General features: G+C 38.7%; 1 protein-coding gene across 6 annotated transcripts in view; it reads right to left on the bottom strand.

Annotated features, from left to right (window-relative positions):
- Elys (AT hook containing transcription factor 1 homolog) overlaps nucleotides 1-27,086 on the bottom strand; it is a 269,815-nt gene that overhangs the window by 37,147 nt on the left and 205,582 nt on the right. For 5 of the 6 annotated variants that reach the window (XM_070089464.1, XM_070089469.1, XM_070089466.1 and 2 more), the window contains 4 exons: nucleotides 24,109-24,198; nucleotides 19,913-23,876; nucleotides 13,939-13,999; nucleotides 5,984-6,229 (listed from right to left, as the gene is read on the bottom strand). In XM_070089464.1, the coding sequence (XP_069945565.1) occupies nucleotides 5,984-6,229; nucleotides 13,939-13,999; nucleotides 19,913-23,876; nucleotides 24,109-24,198 (4,361 nt within the window). The remainder of the gene's footprint in view (nucleotides 1-5,983; nucleotides 6,230-13,938; nucleotides 14,000-19,912; nucleotides 23,877-24,108; nucleotides 24,199-27,086) is intronic. The other variant, XM_070089468.1, reaches the window with a different exon arrangement.

Raw genomic sequence — 27,086 nt, 5'->3', positions numbered from 1 at the left:
AGCTGCTTTACCCCCTTTCATTCTACGTAATGCCTCACGTACCTCCCCCACACTTACATTCTGCTCTTCTTCACTTCTAAAAGATGGTATACCTCCCTGGCCAGTGCATGAAATTACCACCTCCCTTTCTTCCTCATTTTTAAAAGTTCCTCAAAATATTCTCGCCATCTACCTAATACCTCCATCTCCCCATCTACTAACTCCCCTACTCTGTTTTTAACAGACAAACCCATAAGTTCCGTAGGCTTTCTTAACTTGTTTAACTCACTCCAAAATTTTTTCTTATTTTCATTAAAATTTCTTGACAGTGCCTCTCCCACTCTTTCATCTGCTCTCCTTTTGCACTCTCTCACCACTCTCTTCACCTTTCTTTTACTCTCCATATACAGTGGACCCCCGCATAACGATGGCATCACATAGCGATTTTTCCGCATAACGATTACTTTTATCGCAAAATTTTTGCCGCGCATACCGATTAAAAACCCGCTTACCGATTTTCGTCCGAGACGCGTCCAATGTGCCCTCAGCCAGCCTCACATGTGCCGCCCCGTCCCATTGTTTACCAGCCAGCCTCCGCGGTAACATCCAAGCATACACTCGGAATATTTCGTATTATTACAGTATTTTCGGTGCTGTTTCTGGAAAATAAGTGACCATGGGCCCCAAGAAAGCTTCTAGTGCCAACCCTACACCTCAAAGGGTAAGAATTACTATAGAGATGAAGAAAGAGATAATTGATAAGTATGAAAGTGGAGTGCGTATAGCCGACCTAGTCAAGCTGTACAAGAAACCCCAATCAACCATCGCTACTATTGTGGGCACCAGAAAGACAATCAAGGAAGCTGTTCTTGCCAAAGGTTCAACTGTGTTTTCGAAACAAAGATCGCAAGTGATGGAAGATGTTGAGAGACTCTTATTGGTGTGGATAAATGAAAAACAGATAGCAGGAGATAGCATCTCTCAAGCGATCATATGTGAAAAGGCTAGGAAGTTGCATGAGGATTTAATTAAAAAAATGCCTGCAACTAGTGATGATGTGAGTGAATTTAAGGCCAGCAAAGGTTGGTTTGAGAGATTTAAGAAGCGTAGTGGCATCCATAGTGTGATAAGGCATGGTGAGGCTGCCAGTTCGGACCACAAAGCGGCTGAAAAATATGTGCAGGAATTCAAGGAGTACATAGAAACTGAAGGACTGAAACCTGAACAAGTGTTTAATTGTGATGAAACAGGCCTGTTCTGGAAGAAAATGCCAAGCAGGACCTACATTACTCAGGAGAAAAAGGCACTCCCAGGACATAAGCCTATGAAAGACAGGCTTACTTTGTTGATGTGTGCCAATGCTACTGGTGATTGCAAAGTGAAGCCTTTATTAGTGTATCACTCTGAAACTCCCAGAGCGTTCAGGCAAAAGAATGTCCTCAAGGATAATTTGTGTGTGCTGTGGAGGGCAAACAGTAAGGCATGGGTCACTAGGGAATTTTTCTATAACTGGTTACACCATGCATTTGCCCCCAATGTGAAAAATTACCTAACTGAAAAGAAATTAGAACTTAAGTGCCTCCTGGTGTTAGACAATGCCCCTGGTCATCCTACAGACGTGGCAGAGCGACTTTATGGGGACATGAGCTTCATTAAGGTGAAGTTTTTGCCTCCTAATACCACTCCTCTCCTGCAGCCCATGGACCAGCAGGTTATTTCCAACTTCAAGAAACTGTACACAAAAGCTCTGTTTGAAAGGTGCTTTGTAATGACATCAGAAACTCAACTGACTCTAAGAGAGTTTTGGAGAGATCACTTTAATATCCTCAATTGTGTAAACCTTATAGGTAAGGCTTGGGAGGAAGTGACAAAGAGGACCTTGAACTCTGCTTGGAAGAAACTGTGGCCAGAATGTGTAGACAAAAGGGATTTTGAAGGGTTTGAGGCTAACCCTGAGAATCCTGTGCCAGTTGAGGAATCCATTGTGGCATTGGGAAAGTCCTTGGGGTTGGAGGTTAGTGGGGAGGATGTGGAAGAGTTGGTGGAGGAGGACAATGAAGAACTAACCACTGATGAGCTGATAGATCAACTTCAAGAGCAAGAGGCCAGACCTGAGGAAACTGGTTCAGAGGAGGGGAGAGAGAAATTGAAGAAGTTGCCTACTACAAAGATAAAGGAAATCTGTGCTAAGTGGCTTGAAGTGCAAACCTTCATGGATGAAAATCACCCTCACACAGCTATTGCAAGCCGTGCTGGTGATTATTACACTGACAATGTTGTGAAACACTTTAGGCAAGTCATAAAGGAACGAGAGGTACAGGCCACTATGGACAGATATCTTGTGCGAAAGAAGTCCAGTGACTCTGAAGCTGGCCCTAGTGGCATTAAAAGAAGAAGGGAAGTAACCCCAGAAAAGGACTTACTACCTCAAGTCCTAATGGAAGGGGATTCCCCTTCTAAACACTAACACACTCTCTCCCCTCCTCCCATCCCATCAATCATCACCAGATCTTCAATAAAAGTAAGTGTCATTTAATTGTGCATGCCTTTTTCAGTTTGTGTGTATTAAAATTAACATTTCATGTGGTAAAAAAAATTTTTTTTCATACTTTTGGGCGTCTTGCACGGATTAATTTTATTTCCATTATTTCTTATGGGGAAAATTCATTCGCATAACGATGAGCCCTCTTGCACGGATTAAAATCGTTAACCGGGGGTCCACTGTACTCTGCTGTTCTTATAACACTTCTGCTTTGTAAAAACCTCTCATAAGCTAACTTTTTCTCTTTTATCACACCCTTTACTTCATCATTCCACCAATCACTCCTCTTTCCTCCTGCCCCCACCCTCCTATAACCACAAACTTCTGCCCCACATTCTAATAATGCATTTTTAAAACTATTCCAACCCTCTTCAACCCCCCTCACTACTCATCTTCGCACTAGCCCACCTTTCTGCCAATAGTCGCTTATATCTCACCCGAACTTCCTCCTCCCTTAGTTTATACACTTTCACCTCTCTCTTACTTGTTGTTGCCACCTTCCGTTTGTCCCATCTACGTCTTACTCTAACTGTAGCTACAACTAAATAATGGTCTGATATATTAGTTGCCCCTATATAAACATGTGCATCCTGGAGCCTACCCATCAACCTTTTATCCACCAATATATAATCTAACAAACTACTTTCATTACATGCTACATCATACCTTGTATATTTATTTATCCTCTTTTTCATAAAATATGTCTTACTTATTACCAAATCTCTTTCTACAAATAGCTCAATTAAAGGCTCCCCATTTACATTTACCCCTGGCACCCCAAATTTTACGTACTGCTCCCTCCATAACATTTTTACCCACTTTAGCATTGAAATCCCCAACCACAAGTACTCTCTCACTTGGTTCCAAACCCCCCACGCATTCACTCAACATTTCCCAAAATCTCTCTCCTCTACACTTCTCTCTTCTCCAGGTGCATATATGCTTACTATAACCCACTTTTCACATCCTTTATTTTACTCCACATAATCCTTGAATTACTACATTTATATTTCCTCTTTACCTGCCATAGCTTATCGTTCAACATTATTGCTACTACTCCTTTAGCTCTAACTCTATTTGAAACCCCTGACCTAATCCCACTTACTTCTCTCCACTGTAACTCTCCCACCCTCGTCAGCTTTGTTTCACTTAAAGCCAAGACATCCAGCCTCTTCTCATTCATAACATCCACAATCATCTCTTTCTTATCATTTGCACAACATCCACTCACATTCAGACATCTCACTTTGACAATTTTCTTCTTCTTATTTTTAGTAATCTGTACAGGAAAAGGGGTTACTAGCCCATTGTTCCCGGCATTTTAGTTGACTTTTACAACGTGCATGGCTTACGGAGGAAAGATTCTTATTCCACTTCCCCATGGATATAAAAAGAAAAGTAATGAGAACAAGAACTATTAAGATAAATCAAAGAAAACTCAGATGAGTGTGTATAAATAAACATGTACATGTATGTGTAGTGTGACCTAAATGTAAGTATAAGTAGCAAGACTAACCTGAAATCTTGCATATTTATGAGAGACAAAAGACACCAGCAATCCTACCATCATGTAAAACAACTACAGGCTCTTGTTTTACATTCACTTGACAGGACGGTAGTGCCTCCGTGTGTGGTTGCTGTCTACCAACCGACATACCACAAAATGCCCTCAAACATGACCTCTCCACTGCCTCTAGCCTCCTCCTTGCTGCAACTTTTAAAGCCATGCTTCACACCCATACAATTATGTTGGTGCCACACTACTCTCGTACATTCTCCTTCTTACCTCCATAGATGCCTTAACCCTTTGAGGGTCGACAGGCCCTCTCCGAAACTCGTTCTCAGGGTCGGCCAAATTTAAAAAAAAAAAAAATTATTTTCTCTTATGAAAAGATAGAGAATCTTTTCCCGATCATAAAGACACCAAAAGTTTGAAATTTGATAGAAAACTTACGAAATTATGCTCTCGCAAAGTTAGCAGTCTCGGCGATGTTTACGCATCGGCGATTTTGCCCACTTTGAGCCCCATCTTCGGCCAATTTCGCTGTACTAGTCGACAAAAAACATGAATATTTCGCTAGAACTCCATTTTTTCTATTGAATGGGTGCAAGAAACCACCCATTTATGAAATTCAACTATCCAGTACAGTGGTCAGAATTTAGCAATTTTGCCAATTTCACACAAATTTCAAAAGATGCCAATTTCTGAATAGGGTCCAGAATAAACAAGAAAGACATTCCTGGCACTAAAATGACATTTCCTCTAGTCATTAGTCACGTCTCAAGGCCCCTCTTATATTCTTTTGCTTTCCATTTTGAATTTTTATTCTCACAAAAAATATAAGATTTACTGTTATGCAGACTACTGCATTAGTGTAAAAATTGGTATAAATATTATTGGTGCACTTGTGAAAGAATATTAGACTCACCAGTTGACGTGTATTGCACGCTTGGCACGATTTGTTTACTTTTGAAGTTTGGTAAAAATCGAACATTTCTGCTACTTTGAGCTCAATTTCAAGGCACCTTTCATTGTAAAACCAGCCAAAATCATCTCAATTTCTGTAATATGTCTTCCATTCTATAAAATGAGACCAAGAAAACTAGAATAAAACAATAAATACCATACGAAAATACACTGCAAAGTCGCTGATTTATTCCAAAAAAAAATGGTCAAAGTTTTTTTTTTCTCATTATGCACTGTGTGCTGCAGGATTTTTTTTAGACTGTGCACACTGACCACATAGACCCATTCTTTCATATGAAGGCCTACCAGCTTTCTCCCACTAGATTTGAGGCCGCTAGAATTTATGCGTACTAGTACGTCAAAAACCCCTACGCGTAAGACGTACTAGTACGACGAAAACCCTCAAAGGGTTAATGCACCACCCACTTTTTGTCTCCCTCATATATTCTATGGTTCACTTCATCTTTCACAGATCCATCTGCCAGAAAATCAACTCCCAAATATCTAAAAAAAATTTACGTCTTCCATACTGCCTCCCTTGAATCCGATATCCATGTGTTCACTGCATAGATTTTTTGTTACTCTTTCCTATGTTCACTTTCAATTTCCTTCTTTTACTTACCCTCCTATATTTCTCCACCAACCTTACCGATTTTTCCTTAGAATCTCCCAAAAGATTCATGTCATCAGAAAAGAGGAACTGCAACAACCTCCACTTTGAATCAAATCTGTTAGCTTTTAATGGCACACCTCTCCCAACTATTATATTCATTGGGAAGCACTAAACCCACAGGCTTTAGTTATCACATTGAAAAAAATGCTAACAGCATTTGTACGGTAACCATATTATTGGTATTCAAAAGGATGTCAGGATGTATAACACCACAAGCAGAGTTTTCTTCATAATAGTTTACATTATTACTGCAGTAGTATAGTGTAAATTTAAGAAACAATTTCCTGCCTATTAAGCCATTGTAAAATGAAACACTACTCACCCGAATCAGAATAAATCTTCAGAGATTTCATAGACTTTCGAGAGGGTTTACTAGAATGTTCTTGTAATTGCAGTTGAGCAGTTGTAGAGAGTGTTGAGGATAGAGTAAGCCTTCGACTTTTCCGATGTCCAATGGATAGCTCCTCAATGACTGGATTGACTGCTTTTAAAAGCTTGCCACCTTCTGATTGCCGCTTTGAAAAACGTTTTTTGAGGAGTCTCTCATCCTCTTCGCTGCTTTCAGAATCTGTGAATAAATAATACGTGAAGTATTAATAACACAACAATAAATGACACTACATGTAAGATCTTGAAAAAAAAAAAAAAAATGATGGTAGAAGTGCTAGTGAGAACAACAAGTAGATGAAGTACTCGAAGAATGTCACTACTGGGTAAAAGAAATAAAGGGGAATCAAAGAAATGGAAAAATAGTAGACATAGGCAACAACTAAAGGGAGAAATGTGGACTAGAGAAAGTACGGGTGAGGAGGGAGGGAGGGAGGGAGGGAGGGAGGGAGGGAGGGAGGGAGGAGGAGGTTGTAGTATTTTTTTTTTTTTAACAAATCGGCCGTCTCCCACCGAAGCAGGGTGACCCAAAAAGAAAGAAAATCCCAAAAAAGAAAATACTTTTATCATCATTCAACACTTTCACCTCACTCATACATAATCACTGTTTTTGCAGAGGTGCTCAGAATACAACAATTTAGAAGCATATACATATCCCTCCAAACTGCCAATATCCCAAACCCCTCCTTTAAAGTGCAGGCATTGTACTTCCCATTTCCAGAACTCAAGTTCGGCTATATAAAAATAACCAGTTTCTCTAAATCCTTTCACTAAATATTACCCTGCTCACACTCCAACAGCTCGTCAGGTCCCAAATACCATTCGTCTCCATTCACTCCTATCTAACATGCTCATGCACGTTTGCTGGAGGTCCAAGCCCCTCGCCCACAAAACCTCCTTTATCCCCTCGCTCCACCCTTTTCGAGGACGACCCCTACCCCACCTTCCTTCCCCTACAGATTTATATGCTCTCCATCCATTCTCTCTAAATTGACCAAACCACCTCAACAACCCCTCTTCAGCCCTCTAATACTTTTATTAACTCCACACCTTCTCCTTATTTCCACACTCTGAATTTTCTGCATAATATTTACACCACACATTGCCCTTAGACAGAACATCTCCACTGCCTCCAACCATCTCCTCGCTGCAGCATTTACAACCCAAGTTTCACACCCATATAATAGTGTGTCGGTACTACTATACTTTCATATATTCCCTTCTTTGCCTCCACAGATAAAGTTTTTTGTCTCCACATATACCTCAACGCACCACTCGCCTCTTTTCCTTCATCAATTCTGTGATTAACCTCATCCTTCATAAATCCAGCCACTGACACGTCAACTCCCAAATATCTGAAAACATTCACTTCTTCCATACTCCTCCTCTCCAATTTGATATCCAATTTTTCTTTATCTAAATCATTTGATACCCTCATCACCTTACTCTTTTCTATGTTCACTTTCAACTTTCTACCTCTACATACTCTCCCAAACTTGTCCACTAACTCCTGCAATTTTTCTTTAGAATCTCCCATAAGCACAGTATCATCAGTAAAAAGTAACTCAATTCCCATTCTGTATTTGATTCTCCATAATTTAATCCCACCCCTCTCCCGAACACCCTAGCATTTACCTCTTTTACAACCCTATCTATAAATATATTAAACAAACATGGTGACATTACACATCCCTGTCTAAGACCTACTTTTACTGGGAAATAATCTCCCTTTCTTCTACACACCCTAACCTGAGCCTCACTATCCTCATAAAAACTCTTTACAGCATTTAGTAACTACTACCCATTAAATATACTTTCAACATCTGCCACATTGCTCCCCTATCCACTCAATCATATGCCTTTTCCGAATCCATAAATGTAGTGAAAACTTCCCTATATCTAAATACATGTACTGTTCACTAAATACTGTTCTTTCGAAGTAGTATGGAGAACAAATATGAATGTAGTGCTGGAGTGTGCAGTGGAAGTTTATTGATGTAGGAGGGTGGGAAGAAGTATCATTGATGGAATGATGAGGTAAAGAGGATGGTAAGGAAGAAAAAGTTAACATACAAGTGATTTTTTACTCTAAAAATAACATATGTAAGGTAGAGCATATGGAAAGAGGCCAAAAGAGTGGTGAGGATGAGAAAAAGGTAAGCTAATGAGGCTATAGGTGAGACTTTATCAGTAAATTTTGTCGAGATTAAAAAACAGTTTAAGAGAAGATTCACAAGCTGAGAAAAATGGGAGGCAAATGAACATGGCAGTTAAAAATGAAAGTGGGTAGAACTAGATTAGTAGGTGGAGGTACTGAGATAATAGTGAGAATATTCTGAGGTGCTGTTAAATGTTGATGAAGAGGCAGAAATTTCTTGCACTGGATAACATCTTTTAGGAGTAAGAGCCAATGGTGAATGTGGAGAAAGGTGCAGGAGGTAGTGGGTAGAATGAAAAGTGGTAAAGCAGCTGGAACACATGGGATTATGACAGATGTTATAAGCAGATGTGGACATCGTTTTGGAATAGGTGTATTTATTCAGTTTGCATGAAAGGGAAGGCAAGGGAACTAAGAATGGGCAGAAAGAATGCATGGTTCCTTTAACCCTTTCACTGTCAGACTGCTGAAATTAATATCGCTCTTAGTGTCCACATTAAAAAAAAAAAATCTAGAATGGTAGAGGACCTTTTTCTGAAGGTTATGAAACCAAAAGTATAATTTTTTTTGGAAAACTTGCAGAATTGTGCAGGCACAAGTTATTGGTCAGGGAATAAATAACATATCGACAATTTCACCCACTGTTTTTTGTTAAGAAAACAATATTTTCCATAGTTTTTCAGTTTCAATTTTGTTTTCCACCATAGGACTTGACTCGGCCCCTTAAAGCCAATTCCTTTGCTCCTTTTGACCAATTCTTAGCTATTTCACTAGCAAGTCATCCATTCTATTGACCGAGGACAAGAAACTACCCATTTAACTATTAGAATTACCCTATAATGCGCAAAGTCAGTAATTTAGCCAATTTTACATAACATTCAAAACATTCAAATTTAAAAATTAAAGTAAAATAGACAATGTAGACATTTCCTCTGAATTCATCATCAAAATTGATGTGCTGTTGGAGTGTGAGCAAGGTAACATTTATGAAGGGATTCAGGGAAACCAGCAGGTTGGACCCGAGTCCTGGAGATGGGAAGTACAGTGCTTGCACTCTGAAGGAGTGTAAGCACGCCTCTTGAAAGACAGTAATTGGGTGAATGATGACGAAAGTTTTTCTTTTTCGGGCCATTCTGCCTTGGTGGGAAACAGCCGATGTGTTAATAATAATAAAAAAATTGAAGATTTACCCTATTTTTTGGATAATAAAATTTAACCAGGAATGATGGAAAACTTACAGAATTATGCTCTTATAAATTTCGCTCACTTTGAGCCCTATTTTCTGCTAATTCCATTGTTCCTGTAACCCAAACTCACAGGTATTTCAACAGTATTCCTTCTATTTTATCGACCGAGTGCAAGAAACTGTCCATTTACTTATTTCAGCTACCAAATAAAGTGATCAGAAATTGGTAATTTGGCCAATTTCACATAAAATTCAAAACTTGCCAATTTAAAAATAGGGTCCAGAATAAATGATGTAGACATTCTTAACACTAAGAAAACATTTCCTCTGTTCATTAGTTATGTCCCCAGACCTCTCCTACATTATGCTTGCCTTCCATTTTAAATATTTATTTACACAAAAAATAGAAGATTTACTGCTATGCAGCCTACTGTATCATTGTATCAATAATGTCAATGCATTTTTTTTTATTATCATTTTTTTTATTATCACACCGGCCGATTCCCACCAAGGCAGGGTGGCCCGAAAAAGAAAAACTTTCACCATCATTCACTCCATCACTGTCTTGCCAGAAGGGTGCTTTACACTACAGTTTTTAAACTGCAACATTAACACCCCTCCTTCAGAGTGCAGGCACTGTACTTCCCATCTCCAGGACTCAAGTCCGGCCTGCCGGTTTCCCTGAATCCCTTCATAAATGTTACTTTGCTCACACTCCAACAGCACGTCAAGTATTAAAAACCATTTGTCTCCATTCACTCCTATCAAACACGCTCACGCATGCCTGCTTGAAGTCCAAGCCCCTCGCACACAAAACCTCCTTTACCCCCTCCCTCCAACCCTTCCTAGGCCGACCCCTACCCCGCCTTCCTTCCACTACAGACTGATACACTCTTGAAGTCATTCTGTTTCGCTCCATTCTCTCTACATGTCCGAACCACCTCAACAACCCTTCCTCAGCCCTCTGGACAACAGTTTTGGTAATCCCGCACCTCCTCCTAACTTCCAAACTACGAATTCTCTGCATTATATTCACACCACACATTGCCCTCAGACATGACATCTCCACTGCCTCCAGCCTTCTCCTCGCTGCAACATTCATCACCCACGCTTCACACCCATATAAGAGCGTTGGTAAAACTATACTCTCATACATTCCCCTCTTTGCCTCCAAGGACAAAGTTCTTTGTCTCCACAGACTCCTAAGTGCACCACTCACTCTTTTTCCCTCATCAATTCTATGATTCACCTCATCTTTCATAGACCCATCCGCTGACACGTCCACTCCCAAATATCTGAATACGTTCACCTCCTCCATACTCTCTCCCTCCAATCTGATATTCAATCTTTCATCACCTAATCTTTTTGTTATCCTCATAACCTTACTCTTTCCTGTATTCACCTTTAATTTTCTTCTTTTGCACACCCTACCAAATTCATCCACCAATCTCTGCAACTTCTCTTCAGAATCTCCCAAGAGCACAGTGTCATCAGCAAAGAGCAGCTGTGACAACTCCCACTTTGTGTGTGATTCTTTATCTTTTAACTCCACGCCTCTTGCCAAGACCCTCGCATTTACTTCTCTTACAACCCCATCTATAAATATATTAAACAACCACGGTGACATCACACATCCTTGTCTAAGGCCTACTTTTACTGGGAAAAAAATTCCCTCTTTCCTACATACTCTAACTTGAGCCTCACTATCCTCGTAAAAACTCTTCACTGCTTTCAGTAACCTACCTCCTACACCATACACTTGCAACATCTGCCACATTGCCCCCCTATCCACCCTGTCATACGCCTTTTCCAAATCCATAAATGCCACAAAGACCTCTTTAGCCTTATCTAAATACTGTTCACTTATATGTTTCACTGTAAACACCTGGTCCACACACCCCCTACCTTTCCTAAAGCCTCCTTGTTCATCTGCTATCCTATTCTCCGTCTTACTCTTAATTCTTTCAATTATAACTCTACCATACACTTTACCAGGTACACTCAACAGACTTATCCCCCTATAATTTTTGCACTCTCTTTTATCCCCTTTGCCTTTATACAAAGGAACTATGCATGCTCTCTGCCAATCCCTAGGTACCTTACCTTGTGATCACATATTAGACTGACCAGTTGGATACACATTGGATGAGTGATGTAATTTGTTTACTCTAGAATATCGGCAAAACTCAAACATTTCAGCTACTTTGAACTCCATTTTGAGCTGTACTTTCAGTCCTGAAACCAATCAAAATCATCTCTATTGTTATAATACAGTATACCATCAATTCTATTAAATGAGACAAAGAAACTTTGAGTAAACCCATAAAAACTATACAAAAATACATTGTAAAGTCACTGTATAAACTAAAAACACTGTTGTAATTTTTTCCTCATTATGCACTGCATGCTGCAGGATTTTTTTATATGGTGCGTACTTACCACACAGACCCATTCTCTCATATCTAGGCCCAAATTTGCTGGTCACAACTTATCTGAGCATGCTGAGCCCTGGCATAGTACTACAGCACTGACAGTGACCTCAAAGCTGTAGTACTACAGCACAGTCAGCAAAAGGGTTAAAAACCCATAATACACACTGAAGGGTGTATGGGGCCTTGCCTGTCCTCAGGAAAATCTGCAAAAATTGAACATTTCCACTATTTTGAGCCCAATTTTAAGCTACTTTCGGTCCTGGATTCAACCAAAATCATCTCAATTTCAGTAGTATGCTTTCCAGTCTATCAAATGATACCAAGAAAAAGACAATAAAAATGATGCGAGGGAAAAGTTCAACAGATAGGTGTAGCGAGCGAGTATATGGTGACGATAGTTTGAGAGCCAGTCTGCTTGTTAAGGTAGGGTCAGTGTCTAGCTCCTGCTATCCCCCCCCCTTTTTTACACCCGGAAAGGTGACGTGTGGGGCTTCAACCAAATGGATAATCACTTGACTCACAGCTCCCAGCACAACTGTAAGTAAAAGCCTCTGCTCCTATTATAGTGGATTTTTTTTTTCAACAAACCGGCCGTATCCAACCAAAACAGGGTGGACCAAAAAGAAAAACGAAAGTTTCTCTGTTTAAATTTAGTAATTTATACGGGAGAAGGGGTTACTAGCCCCTTGTGCCCGGCATTTTAGTCGCCTCTCACAACACGCATGGCTTACGAAGGAAGAATTTTGTTCCACTTCCCCATGGAGATAAGAAATAAACAAGAACTAGAAAGAAAATAGAAGAAAACCCAGAGGGGTGTGTATATATATGCTTGAACATGTATGTGTTATATATATGCTTGAACATGTATGTGTAGTGTGACCTAAGTGTAAGTAGAAGTAGCAAGACGTGCCTGAAATCTTGCATGTTTATGAGACAGAAAAAAAGGACACCAGCAATCCTACCATCATGTAAAACAATTACAGGCTTTCGTTTTACACTCACGTGGCAGGACGGTAGTACCTCCCTGGGTGGCTGCTGTCTACCAACTGACTACCTAGAATTCTCTCATATCTATGTCAAAATTTACCTCTCACAGCTTATCTGTGTGAGATGAACACATGAGAGATCTACATGACAGAGCATCAATAACATAGATCTAAAGGATGGACAGTAAAAGAGTTAATAAGTATATATTTTGTAAGTTTTTTTTTTTTTCAACAAACCGGCCGTATCCCACCAAGGCAGGGTGGCCCAAAAAGAAAAACGAAAGTTTCTCTTTTTAAATTTAGTAATTTATACGGGAGAAGGGGTTACTAGCCCCTTGCTCCTGGCATTTTAGTCGCCTCTTACAACACGCATGGCTTACGGAGGAAGAATTCTGTTCCACTTCCCCATGGAGATAAGAGGAAATAAACAACAAGAAGAACTAGAAAGAAAATAGAAGAAAACCCAGAGGGATGTGTATATATACATATATATGCTTGTACATGCATGTGTAGTGTGACCTAAGTGTAAGTAGAAGTAGCAAGACGTACCTGAAATCTTGCATGTTTATGAGACAGAAAAAAAAGGACACCAGCAATCCTACCATCATGTAAAACAATTACAGGCTTTCGTTTTACACTCACTTGGCAGGACGGTAGTACCTCCCTGGGCGGTTGCTGTCTACCAACCTACTACCTATGATATTTTGTAAGTATTGTTTAGTATTATATTACAGTGTGAACAGATATTCTGTGCACTATGAGACAGTGTCTCAACTTGCATTACAACTGATAAGGTCAGCAAATTCTTCGTTTCAAAGATAATAGATTTTTATTTTTAATTAATTTCTCAGATCTTTATACTACTTATAGGCTCTACAGTATCATAGAAAAGCAAACCACCCACCCTGTGGGTAGTTTATTTTCCTATGGTGGTCCAAGCTCTACATCACCTAGTTTATAACTTCAAGGGTTATTTTCATTCCCAATGACTAGGACTTACACTTGTCCACATTGAATTTCATCTGCCAATATTCAGACCAAGACACTAATTTGTTCAAATCCACCTGGAGTTCATTTCTGTACTGTGCATTTTAACTACTGAGAGAGTATTAAAGAATGGTTACTGACCTTTCATGCTGGTTAAAGAAGCAGTTCCACTGGATCTGGTGGACATTCTATCTGGAGAACTCTGCAAGGATCAAGATAAAACTTTTAAACAATGCATTAACATACTGCTATCTAAATCAAGACCCCTAAATCATATTTGACCCTTTGAGGGTCGCCAGGCCCTCTCAGAGACTTGTTCTCAGGGTTGCAAAAAAAAAAAAAAAAAAAAAAAAAAAGAAAAGATAGAGAATCTTTTCCCGATCATAATGACACCAAAAGTGTGAAATTTGATGGAAAACTTATGGAATTATGCTCTCGCGAAGTTAGCGGTCTCGACAATGTTTACACATCGGCGATTTTGCCCACTTTGAGCCCAATTTTCGGCCAATTCCAGTGTACTAGTGGACAAAAATCATAACTATTTCGCGAGAACTCCGTTTTTTCTATCGAATGAGTACAAGAAACCACCCATTTACCGGTTTCAACTATCCAATAAAGTGGTCAGAATTTAGCAATTTTGTCAATTTCACAAAAATTTCAAAAGATGCCAATTTCCAAATAGGGTCCAGAATAAACAAGAAAGACATTCCAAGCACTAAAATAACATCTCCTCTGTTCATTAGTCACGTCCCCAGGCCCCTCTTACATTTTTTTTGCTTTCCACTTTGATTTTTTCTCACAAAAAAATAAGATTTACTGTTATGCAGACTACTCCATTAGTGTAGAAATGGTATAAATAATATCGGTGCACTTGTGAAAGAATATTAGACTTACCAGTTGACGTGTATTGGACGCATAGCATGATTTGTTTACTTTTGAACTTTGGTAAAAATCGAACATTTCTGCTACTTTGAGCTCAATTTCAAGGTACTTTTCATTGTAAAACCAGTCAAAATCATCTCAATTTCTGTAATATGTCTCCCATTCTATACAATGAGACCAGGAAAACTAGAATACAACAATAAATACTATACGAAAATACAGTGCAAAGTCGCTGTTTTAAACTAGAAACACAGTCCAAGTTTTTTGTTCTCATTACGCACTGTGTGCTCTAGGATTTTTTTTTTATACTGCGCACACTGACCACATAGACCCATTCTTTCATGTGTAGGCCTACCAGCTTTCTCTTGCTATATTTGAGGGTGCTAGAATTTATGCGTACTAGTACGTCAAAAACCCTGGTGCGTAAGCCGTACTAGTACGTCCGAAACCGCGAAAGGGTTAATAAACAATCACACAATTTATTCCAAACTTTTGATACAAATTCAAATACAAATTTCTCTATGCCAGTTTTTCTAATCATTCCATTTTTAAGCAAGACAAAATCTTTATACAGTGCACCCTTCCTTTCCGCTGGGCTCCGTTTTCGTGAATTTCAGTTATCTCGACTTTTTTTTGTAAAAATGTTGGCTCAGTTTTCGTTACGTTCCTCAGTTCTTGTTGGTGGTTGGGAACACGTGTGAGTGTGCCCGCGCACACACAACCTCCCACACACGCATTCTGAGGCAGTGTCGTTTTGTTTCTCGGTGAGTGAACATTATCCTGTGAGGTCACAGGAAACATTTCGTAATAATTCATTGTTTTTTGCCCTTGTTTATTCTGTATGATTGCTAAATAAGCCACCATGGGCCCAAAGAAAGCTGCTAGTGCCAGTCCTTTGGTAAAGAAAGTGAGAAACACAATAGAATTAAAGAAAAACATTGTAGAAAAATACAAAAGTGGTGGTAAAAGAGGATGGTAGTGATGGTGGAAGAGGGTGGTAGTGGTTGTGATGGTAGAGGATGGTAGTGGTTGTGATGGTAGTAGAGGGTGGTAGTGGTTGTGATGGTGGTAGTGATTGTGATGGTGGTATAGTAGTAGTGGTTGTGATGGTGGTAGAGGGTAGTAGTGGTTGTGATGGTAGTAGAGGGTGGTAGTGAAGGTAGTAGAGGGTGGCAGTGAAGGTGGTAGAGGGTGGTAGCAGTTCTAATGGTGGTAGAGGATGGTAGTGATGGTGGTAGAGGATGGTAGTGATGGTGGTAGCAGTTCTAATGGTGGTAGAGGATGGTAGTGATGGTGGAAGAGGGTGGTAGTGAAGGTGGTAGAGGGTGTTAGCAGTTCTAATGGTGGAAGAGGATGGTAGTGATGGTGGTAGTGTGTGGTAGTGATGGTGGTAGAGGATGGTAGTGGTTGTGATGGTGGTAGAGGGTGGTAGTGATTGTGATGATGGTAGAGGGTGGTAGTGGTTGTGGTAGAGGTTGTGATGGTGGAAGAGGATGGTAGTGGTTGTGATGGTGGTAGAGGATGGTAGTGGTTGAGAGGGTGGAAGTGGTTGAGAGGGTGGTAGTGGTTATGATGGTGGTAGAGGGTGGTAGTGGTTATGATGGTGGTAGAGGGTGGTAGTGGTTTTGATGGTGGTGGAGGATGGTAGTAGTGGTTGTGATGGTGGTAGAGGGTGGTAGTGATGGTGGTAGAGGATGATAGTGGTTGTGATGGTGGTAGTACATTGTGGTAGTGATGGTGGTAAAGGGTAGTAGTGATGGTGGTAGAGGGCAGTTGTGGTAGTGATTGTGGTAGAGGGTAGAGCTGCAAGAGCTCTCTGGACAGCTTTTTTGTGCGACAGGGGTCCAGTGACTCTCAAGCTGGTCCTAGTGCCATTAAAAACAAAAGGGAAGTAACCCAGGATAAGGACTTGGTACCTGTAGTCCTTATGGAAGGGGATTCCCCTTCCAAACAATAATCAGTCCTCCCTCTCCCCTCCTCCCTGTCTCCCATACACCAGCAAGAGTCTACAGTAAAGGTAAGTGTGATGTTAAATGTTCATTTATATAGTATGTTATTAGTGCTTTACAATATATTTGTCATTCTTTTCTGTATGTAAATCTATATTTAATCTTTAACCCTTTCAGGGTTTTGGCTGTACTACTACGGCTTGCACACCAGGGTTGGTGCTGTACTAGTATGCATAAATTCTAGCGCCTTCAAATCTAGCGAGAGAAAGCTGGTAGGCCAACATATGAAAGAATGGGTCTATGTGGTCAGTGTGTGCAGTATAAAAAAAATCCTGCAGCACACAGTGCATAATGAGGAAAAAAAAAAAAAAAACTTTGACCGTGTTTTTGGATTAAAACAGCGACTTTGCACTGTATTTTCGCATGGTATTTATTGTTGTATTCTAGTTTTCCTGGTCTCATTGTATAGAATGGAAGACATATTACAGAAATTGAGATGATTTTGACTGGTTTTACAATGAAAAGTACCTTGAAATTGAGCTCAAAGTAGCAGAAATGTTCGATTTTTACCAAAGTTCAAAAGTAAACAAATCATGCTAAGCGTCCAATACATGTCAAATGGTGAGTCTAATATTCTTTCACAAGTGCGCCGGTAATATTTATACCATTTCTACACTAATGCATTAGTCTGCATAACAGTAAATCTTCTATTTTTTGTGAGAATAAAAATTCAAAATGGAAAGCAAAAAAATGTAAGAGGGGCCTAGGGAACGTGACTAATGAACAGAGTAAATGTTATTTTAGTGCCAAGAATGTCTTTGTTTATTCTGGACCCTATTTGGAAATTGGCATCTTTTGAAGTTTGTGAAATAGGCAAAATTGCTAAATTCTGACCACTGTATTGGATAGTTGTAATTGGTAAATTGGTGGTTTCTTGTACTCATTCGATAGAATGAGTACAAGAAGTTATAGCGAAATAGTTATGATTTTTGTCGACTAGTACATTGGAATTGGCCAAAAATAAGGCTCAAAGTGGGCAAAATCGCCAATGTGTAAACATCGTCGAGACCGCTAACTTCACGAGAGCATAATTCCATAAGTTTTCCATCAAATTTCATACTTTTGGTGTCATTATGATCGGGAAAAGATTCTCTATCTTTTCATAATTTTTTTTTTTTTTTTTTTTTTTTTGAAATTTGGGGGACCCTGAGAACAAGTCTCTGAAAGGGCCTGTGGACCCTGAAGGGGTTAAAAAAAAGTATTTTTTTTGTTGAGACTTTTGGGAGTCTGGAATGGATTAATTAACATTATTTCTTATAGGGAAAATGGTTTCAGTTTTTGTCAATTTCACATTTCATCAGACTTTCTGGAATGGATTAACCCTTTGAGGGTCGACAGGCCCTCTCCGAAACTCGTTCTCAGGGTCGGCCAAATTTAAAAAAAAAAAAAAATTATTTTCTCTTATGAAAAGATAGAGAATCTTTTCCCGATCATAAAGACACCAAAAGTTTGAAATTTGATAGAAAACTTACGGAATTATGCTCTCGCAAAGTTAGCGGTCTCGGCGATGTTTACGCATCGGCGATTTTGCCCACTTTGAGCCCCATTTTCGGCCAATTTCACTGTACTAGTCGACAAAAAACATGAATATTTCGCTAGAACTCCATTTTTTTCTATCGAATGGGTGCAAGAAACCACCCATTTATAAATTCAACTATCCAGTACAGTGGTCAGAATTTAGCAATTTTGCCAATTTCACACAAATTTCAAAAGATGCCAATTTCCGAATAGGGTCCAGAATAAACAAGAAAGACATTCCTGGCACTAAAATGACATTTCCTCTAGTCATTAGTCACGTCTCAAGGCCCCTCTTATATTCTTTTGCTTTCCACTTTGAATTTTTATTCTCACAAAAAATATAAGATTTACTGTTATGCAGACTACTGCATTAGTGTAAAAAATGGTATAAATATTATTGGTGCACTTGTATAAGAATATTAGACTCATCAGTTGACGTGTATTGCACGCTTGGCACGATTTGTTTACTTTTGAAGTTCGGTAAAAATCGAACATTTCTGCTACTTTGAGCTCAATTTCAAGGCACCTTTCATTGTAAAACCAGTCAAAATCATCTCAATTTCTGTAATATGTCTTCCATTCTATAAAATGAGACCAGGAAAACTAGAATACAACAATAAATACCATACGAAAATACACTGCAAAGTCGCTGATTTATTAAAAAAAAATGGTCAAAGTTTTTTTTTTCTCATTATGCACTGTGTGCTGCAGGATTTTTTTTAGACTGTGCACACTGACCACATAGACCCATTCTTTCATATGAAGGCCTACCAGCTTTCTCCCACTAGATTTGAGGCCGCTAGAATTTATGAGTACTAGTACGTCAAAAACCCCTACGCGTAAAACGTACTAGTACGACCAAAACCCTCAAAGGGTTAATGATGAAAAGGGAGGGTCCCCTGTAATACTTGCATGATTCATTACTTTTTTAACTTGTGAGTTCATTACCTTTGTACCTTGTTCAGCTATCAAAACTTTGGGACCCAGTCCCTGGACCCATTATGTACCTTTGTAATCTTTTGACTACTGCCCACAGGACAGGTATGGGGTGCATAATAAAAATATTAAACTAAACCACTGTAATATAAAATCTTAAAAATACTACCCAGCATATCAGCTGAATCTGGGTAAACATCATAAAATAAAATATTCAATATGAATATTATCCTTTTTTTTTTTTTAACACACAAACAGCCCCCCCCCCCCAAAAAAAAAAAAATTAATTGTCTTACAAGAAGTGTGCTGACATCACAGTTCAGATGGCCCTCCAACATGCAACAGCCCCACTCCTCCAGAGTGCAGGCACTTATTATTTTCTTGGAGTTAGGTCACAGATACATATATATAGTACATAGAAAGAGGTGTAGGAGACATCCCAAGAAGGGCTAAAAGGAGGGTGTGAAGGAGGATATGAGTGATAAGGGCTTGAGCATCCAGCAGGCATGTGTTAGTTTTTTTTTTTTTATCATAGTAGGATAAGTGGTTTTTGGAATGCAATAAGCTGCCAGAGCGTGAGCAAAATTTATTAAGGAATTCAGGAAAAATGGAGTGCCATACTTGAGTTTTGGAGGGTCATTCAAACTGTAATGTCTGTGCACCTCTGACAAGAAAACCACTGACTGTGTTTCCTTGTTTGGATCACCCTACCTTTGTTACAAAAAGCCAATGTGGTGATATAAATCCCTTTCAACTTCATTATAACTCACCTGGGCAACCTCCAGAAGTGATGCACGAGTACGAGTCATCGGCGATGATGTTCTTATATCTTCTAATTTTGAATGCTCTTCGTCTGAACGTGATTGTCTGCGTGTTCTTCTGGTAACACTTCTAGTTAAATCAGTCCCCAATAATGAAATGTGTTCCTCCATTGGGGCTACTTTGGTTTCTGGTTTATCCTCAACACTGCCATGTAGATCCTTGCGAAAGATGTCTGAAACATCACCTCCAGAAAGAGACTGCCGTCTTTTTCGAGGTGTCTTCTTTTCCGGGATATCTACAGCAACATCACCAATAACAGACTTTCGTCTCCTGCGAATTGGGGTTTTACTCGCTCCTGCAATATGGTCTTTTGGGGAGGTTTTCAGCGAACAAGAATTTTCTACATCCTCTGCAATAGTTTCTAAGCCTTCAGAAGCTGAACTTCGTCTTGTAGACCTCCTAGTTCTTGATGGGGTAGCTTTAGTTGGAGTGGATTTTAAAGGCATGTCTTTAAGTGGGGTATTGATTTTGAGAGGTTCACCTTTGCCCTCAATTTCTAAATCTGTGGGTAATGTAGCTTTATCTTTTTCTTCTACAATAGTTTCTAAAATTTCTTCTGAAATACTTTTTCGAGTAGATCGTCTCCTTGGTCTACTTGGCGTGACCACAGCAATTTCCCCAGTATTTTGCCTTGCAGTTGGTGATACAGTAAGAGGCAACACATGCTGAGTAGGTGGTATTGAAGAAACATCGAGATCTAATGCAGGAAGTGCTGCACTGCAAGAGACATTTTGAGAGGATAAATCTAATTTCTGGGAGACTTTCTGTAGTTCTTCAGTATCTACCAAGTCTTCTTTGGGTCTTTTAGAGGGAGTGATGCGGGGTGTTCTTGATGATGATCTTGATTTTGTGACTGGTGTTCGAACTTGGAGAATTTTTCTTCCAGATCGGGTCATCATCTCAGGAGTAGAAGGTGATGAGGTACTAAGCCTAAGACTTCGCCTCAAAGGGGTTCCTTTTGCAGTTTTACTTGACGGGCTTGTTTTATAAGCTTTAGGTGGTGTTTCTATAATTTGTTTCTCCAAGGGCTTGGTAGGAGTAGCTGGAAGATTAATTTCTGTTCCCTTTAGCAGTGAGGGTTTCAAAGCAATCTTCTCTTCAACTTCAAGTGTAACTTCAGATTCATGTTCTGAAATCAATTTAGGTGAAACTGCTAGGACAGTTCCTTCAACAGATTTGGTACAAGAATCTCTATTATCATATTGTCTTGAGCTTGTCTTTGTCAATACCGTTAAATCTGTTTCCTTGCTAGCAATGGTAGAAGTGTCTTCATTGTCACTCTGTTTCAAGAATTTCTTTGGTGAAGCTTGTACACATACCTCTTCTTGAGTTTTAGGTGACTTATTTGTAGTGTCACTTTGTCTCAAGCTTCTCTTTGGTGTTGAAGGAGATTCTGTTGCAACACCTTTCAAACTTGTCTCTGTAGTGGTGGTTATTATAATATCAGGAAGTTTTGAACCTGTGCTTGTGGAAATTGTAAAGTCTTTTTCCTCACTAATTTTAAGAGGAATGGATGCAGAGCTAGCAAGCCCAGAACTTTTCTTTGTAGAGACTGCTGGAATTACTTCCCTGGCAGGTAATGCTTGCATATTTGGAACATCAGTCCGACTCAAATTTGTCACAGAAATTTTTGGGGAACTTTCATTGCCACAAGTGTCTTGAGCATTGTTAGTTCTTGAACTACTTGATAATAAGGTATTTCTTTCAATTTTACTTGCAGAGTCTGCAACATCAGTTTTCTTTGGTGATACTGATGCCAAAGTTTCCTCTGCATTATTAGTAAAGAAATTTCTGTCCAAAGTGATCTTTGTATCATTTTCTAGTATAGTTGCAACTGGCTCTTTCTGTTGATCTGTCACTGCTGAGTGTCCTAGTTCCATGGATTCATGTGAAGAGTTTGACAGTAACTGAGAGTTTGATCCAATATTATGGTCAACATATGGTTTTTCATCAAAAGTTTTTAATTCATTAGCTCCATTTGTACACTCTGGCTCCAAGTCAGTACACTGATTTTCGCCTTTCATTTCTATATCCTCACTCTCTGTCTCAAGGATATTTCCTCCTATATCTGTTTCCTGCAGTAAAGGAACTGGATTTTTAAATGAATGTCTTTTTTCATCCTTATCTTCTAGTTCTAAAGCTGTCTTACTAGTATTCTTTTCAGACTGAGATATTTGGGGAAATTCATCTAAATGAACACTTCCATTAGATTGGGTAAATTCTCTGTCTTCTATAACAGCTTCAGTTTCTTCTTCATTTACGTCATTTAAAGTTTCTTTATGCTTAGAAGCAGCTGTAACTATTTCACCCATCTCGCTTGAAATTTCAAAATTAGAGGTATCACTTCCCTGTACCTCATTTGAAAAGGCCGGCAAAAATTCCAAGTCTGCTGCTACTTTACCTTGGTCTTGTTTAGAAATATGTCCTTCAATAACCTCTTTCAGCCCAACTGCTTTATCTGCTACTACACCTTCTAGCTCCTTGCCTATTTCTTCAGGAATATTGGCTTTAACTCCATGTTGTTCATGAATATTAATTTCCATAACTGTTTCTTTATCAATTCTATCCTCATGTACTTCAACATCTTTAGCCTGAGAGGATGTTTCATTGCTACTATTATCTTCACTCTCAGAATCTGAGAAATGCAAGGGACTAAAGTGTTCAGATGTTTCAAAGGAAATGCACCTATCGTCTTCACTTATAGTTTCGGTAATCATTTCCTCATCCTCAGTAATCTGACTATCTGCATTCATAATCTGTTTATTAACTACACAGGTTTCTGTCACAGCTTTATCAGTTATCATCACTGTCATTTCCTCTTTCTTAATTTCATCTTCATTTTGTTCTTGCCTTAAAGGTTCTTTTGTTCTTAACAATATTTCTCTGTATGTAGTCTTTTCTGTCTTCTCTTTAGTTAAGTAATTTTCTAAGACAAATTTCCTTGGAGAAGCAATGATGTTTTCCTTTTCAATTTGGGGTGATTTAGTTTCCTGACTGATGGATTTTTCTTCTTTTCCCCTAGTATCTAGTTTAGCTTGCACTGTATCATATACTGTCTCCTTTAAATCATGTACCTTCTTACTGGAGTTATTTTGTGCAGCAGATATTTCTGGTTCACTCTCAGAATCAGAAAATTCAAGAGGAATAATGATTTGAGAATTATTCAAAGATACATTTAGTTCATTTTCGTGATTTTCAGCTTCGTGTTGTGTAATATTTCCAATGTTTTTTTCTGTACCTTTCTTATCTTGCTCAATTTTTTCCAAATGTTCGACAGTTCCAGAAGTATAGGACATTTCTTCACAATTACTGACATCAGAATGCTTAACATGCCAGACTGTCCCATCTTGTCTTTTTTCAGTAACTTCATTACATATAGCAGTATTTTCCTTCTCAGAAATTTCACTACCTTCTTCATCCATATTCCCATGAATCTTACCACAGTCTACCTCCTTATCATCTTCCTGAGGCTTAGCATTCTCCTCTTCCTCCTCCTCCTCCCCATCCTTCTCCTCATCCTCCTCAACAGATTTTTCAACATCACACTGTAACTCCCCCTCACTGCTTTCATGCCTCTCCTCACACACAACATCCTCTTCACTATCTCCAACTTCTTTTGATCTTTCTGCAGCTCCATCTTCACTATCCTCAAATTCATTAAATATATCTGTTTCTGCTTCACTCTCTTCGGCTTCTTTTGATCTTTCTGCTCCTTCTAATTCTTCATTACTATCTAATTCGTCATCACTTCTAATTCTTGCATCAGAATCCAAATTGGCACATACTTTTGGAGGCTCTTCTTCAGTAAAGCTGTAGAATGTATCATTGATGGTGCTGTCTTTACCTGCATATTCAAAGAAATATTCTTTTTCTTCATGGGCCTCCTCTTCATCTACACACTCCTTAAAGAAGCTGAAAGAGAGAGAGTAATGAATAATGGTTCTAAAATCAAAATAACTTATAGAAAAAACAATATCAGAACAACATAGCCTAAATTTGGTGCTAACACATTTTTAAGATACTGATATGTAATTTTACTGAATAAAAACACTCTGCCACCCACATTCAGCTCATGTATCATCAGCAATACACATTCCTATACCCATATTACCCATAAGCTTGACTCCCAGAGGAATCTGCTAACCTCTTATGTAATACAGGTGACGTGCCAGATGTTTTGGCAACACAGCCATGGAGTGGTTGACGAGGCGTTGGGATCCCAGAATCCGGATTCCTGACACAAGAGTAAGGGAATGATTGCTAACTTTATAAAGTGAGAAAGAAAGCAAATACTTCATCCATAAGCTGCTGCTGCTGTTGTTGAGCCTAAAATATGACAGTTTATGACCTCTAATCTCAATAAAGAGAAATCTACATTCTAATATTTTAATGTTGTGCTTTAAAATTTTAAGTTAAAAATATTAACAAGTCCTTCCTGAATAACTCATAATTTTAAATCCAATTTACAGTGAATTTTTATATATAATTTCACAGATAAAACATTATAAAAAAATATGCTATATAATAGATTTAAATAAATAGCCTATTTATAAAGAGTAAATTAAAGGAAACATTAGTAATAACAAGACTTTATTTAAAGAAAAAATAAGAAAGCCTCTAACTTGCCAGTTTAATTAATCTTGGATATTACTAAGAATTAGACATTTATGTACAGTTCAAGACATTTATTAGAGGAAACGTTCTGCCACTCACAGCGAAACGTTCCTCTAATAAATGTAATAAACTGCACATAAGTGTCTTTTTCCACATCTTGTCGGTATCACCATACTATTTCTCACTAAGAATTACTTTTGTCAAAGCAAAGCATATAGGGTAAATAAGCTTTGGCTTGTAAATTCTTTTTGTTAAAAGCAGTTTAACAAAACATGTATGACCAGTTTTGAGGGTTCTATCCCTGCAGCCCTGCCTGAAGCCAGATTTCTTTGTTGACTGCCTATTCAACCAGGCTGTTGATGGCAACGGCCTACAGCATGTAAGCACTGTTTCAGAAGGCTGGCCGCCTTTGCCAAAAAAACAAGTGCAGGAGGGCCTAGCTATATGGTGTTTTGCCTTATGGCTCTCTGGTAATACGGACATTTCAAATCATGACCAAAACTCGTTATACGGCTCCCCTCATGTGACTTTCTAATATGGTCACAGTGCCCCACGTAGTTTGTTTACATTCTCCGTGAGCTCCATGAACACTGTCTCTACACTATGTCTGGAAACTTTCCAAATTTCAAGTGTTTTAAAGTTATTTCATTATTTATATACATATACTCTTATATATACATATACTATATACATAAACTTTTTTTTTTCAACAAGTCGGCCGTCTCCCACCGAGGCAGGGTGACACAAAAAGAAAGAAAATCCCCAAAAAGAAAATACTTTCATCAACATTCAACACTTTCACCTCACTAGGTTTTAGTTTCTCTATTTGCCTGAGGACCATGTCACTAGTTACTGCAATCGTGCATAGTTCATCATCCTGTTCTACATACATGTAATTTATTATTTCAGGAATTTCACTAGTATTTTCCTGGGTAAAAAACTGAGAGGAAGTAGGTACTGAAGATTTCACACATATCCTTATCACTGTCAGTGATCTGACCAGAGTTACTCCTAAGTGGGCCTATCTTATCCTTAATCCTACTTCTGCATACCTGAAAGAACCCTTTTGGGTTAGTCTTCGAATCCCTTGCGACCTTAGCCTTATAATCCCTTTTTGCTTTTCTTATTCCTTTCTTTATTTCTCTCTTTAACTGAATATATTGATTTCTTAACTGACCATCCCCTCTTTTGATATGCCTATATAAGCCTCTCTTTTGACCAATGAGATCGTTTAATCTATTATTCATCCATTTGGGATCATTTTTGTTGCATCTAATTTCCCTACTCTGAACAAAAGTTGTCTGGGCAGCTAGAAATATGCTCTGAAAAACAAAGATGATCATAAATCTGGAGGTTGTCTGGTAATGAAAAAGCAGATTTTTTGGTTCCCAGATTAGAATAAAGCTGCTGCCCAGGATCTTGTAAATATTTGGTCAAGACAGTACACAAGAAGGTAAATGCCTGTACAACAGAGAAAACTTTTGAACTGCTGAAGGTGAAGAAAAATCCAAGAGTTCACTGTATGAAACACTGGAAGGTCTAAGGACCCAACTAAAGATAACCTATTGTGAGCACAAGAAATCACCCAGTCAACTACTTTAACTATCCAATAAAGTGATCAGAAACTGGTAATTTGGCCACTTTCACAGATTTCAAAATAGGGTCCAGAATAAACAATGCAGGCATTTCTTCCACTAAAATAACATTTCCTCAGTTCATCAGTTATGTTCCCAGGCTTTACACATGAATTCCTTTTTGAATATTTATTCACACATAAAAAAATTGAAGATTTACAGTTATGCATTATTATAATAATTGTATAAATAATGTCAGTGCCTTCGTGAATGAACATTAAACTGCCTAGTTGGAAGTGTATTGGACGAGTGATGTGATTTGTTTACTCTGGAATATTGGCAAAAATTGTAATTGTTTTACATGATGGTAGGATTGCTGGTGTCCATTTTTCTGTTTCATGAACATGCAAGGTTTCAGGTATGTCTTGCTACTTCTACTTACACTTAGGTCACACTACACATACATGTACAAGCATATATATACAGATATACCCCTCTGGGTTTTCTTCTATTTTCTTTCTAGTTCTTGTTCTTGTTTATTTCCTCTTATCTCCATGGGGAAGTGGAACGGAATTCTTCCTCCGTAAGCCATGCGTGTTGTAAGAGGCAACTAAAATGCCAGGAGCAAGGGGCTAGTAACCCCTTTTCCTGTATATATTACTAAATGTTAAAGGAGAAACTTTCGTTTTTCCTTTTGGGCCACCCCGCCTTGGTGGGATACAGCCGGTGTGTTGAAAGAAATATTGGCAAAAATTTTAATTGTTTTACATGATGGTAGGATTGCTGGTGTCCATTTTTCTCACATGAACATGCAAGGTTTCAGGTATGTCTTGTTACTTCTACTTACCCTTAGGTCACACTACACATACATGTACAAGCATATACAGTGGACCCCCGCATAACGATCACCTCTGAATACGACCAATTATGTAAG

The sequence above is a fragment of the Cherax quadricarinatus genome, chromosome 28 (assembly GCF_038502225.1).
Source record: "Cherax quadricarinatus isolate ZL_2023a chromosome 28, ASM3850222v1, whole genome shotgun sequence".
NCBI lineage: Eukaryota > Metazoa > Arthropoda > Malacostraca > Decapoda > Parastacidae > Cherax > Cherax quadricarinatus.
This window is presented reverse-complemented; position numbering and strand designations above follow the sequence as displayed.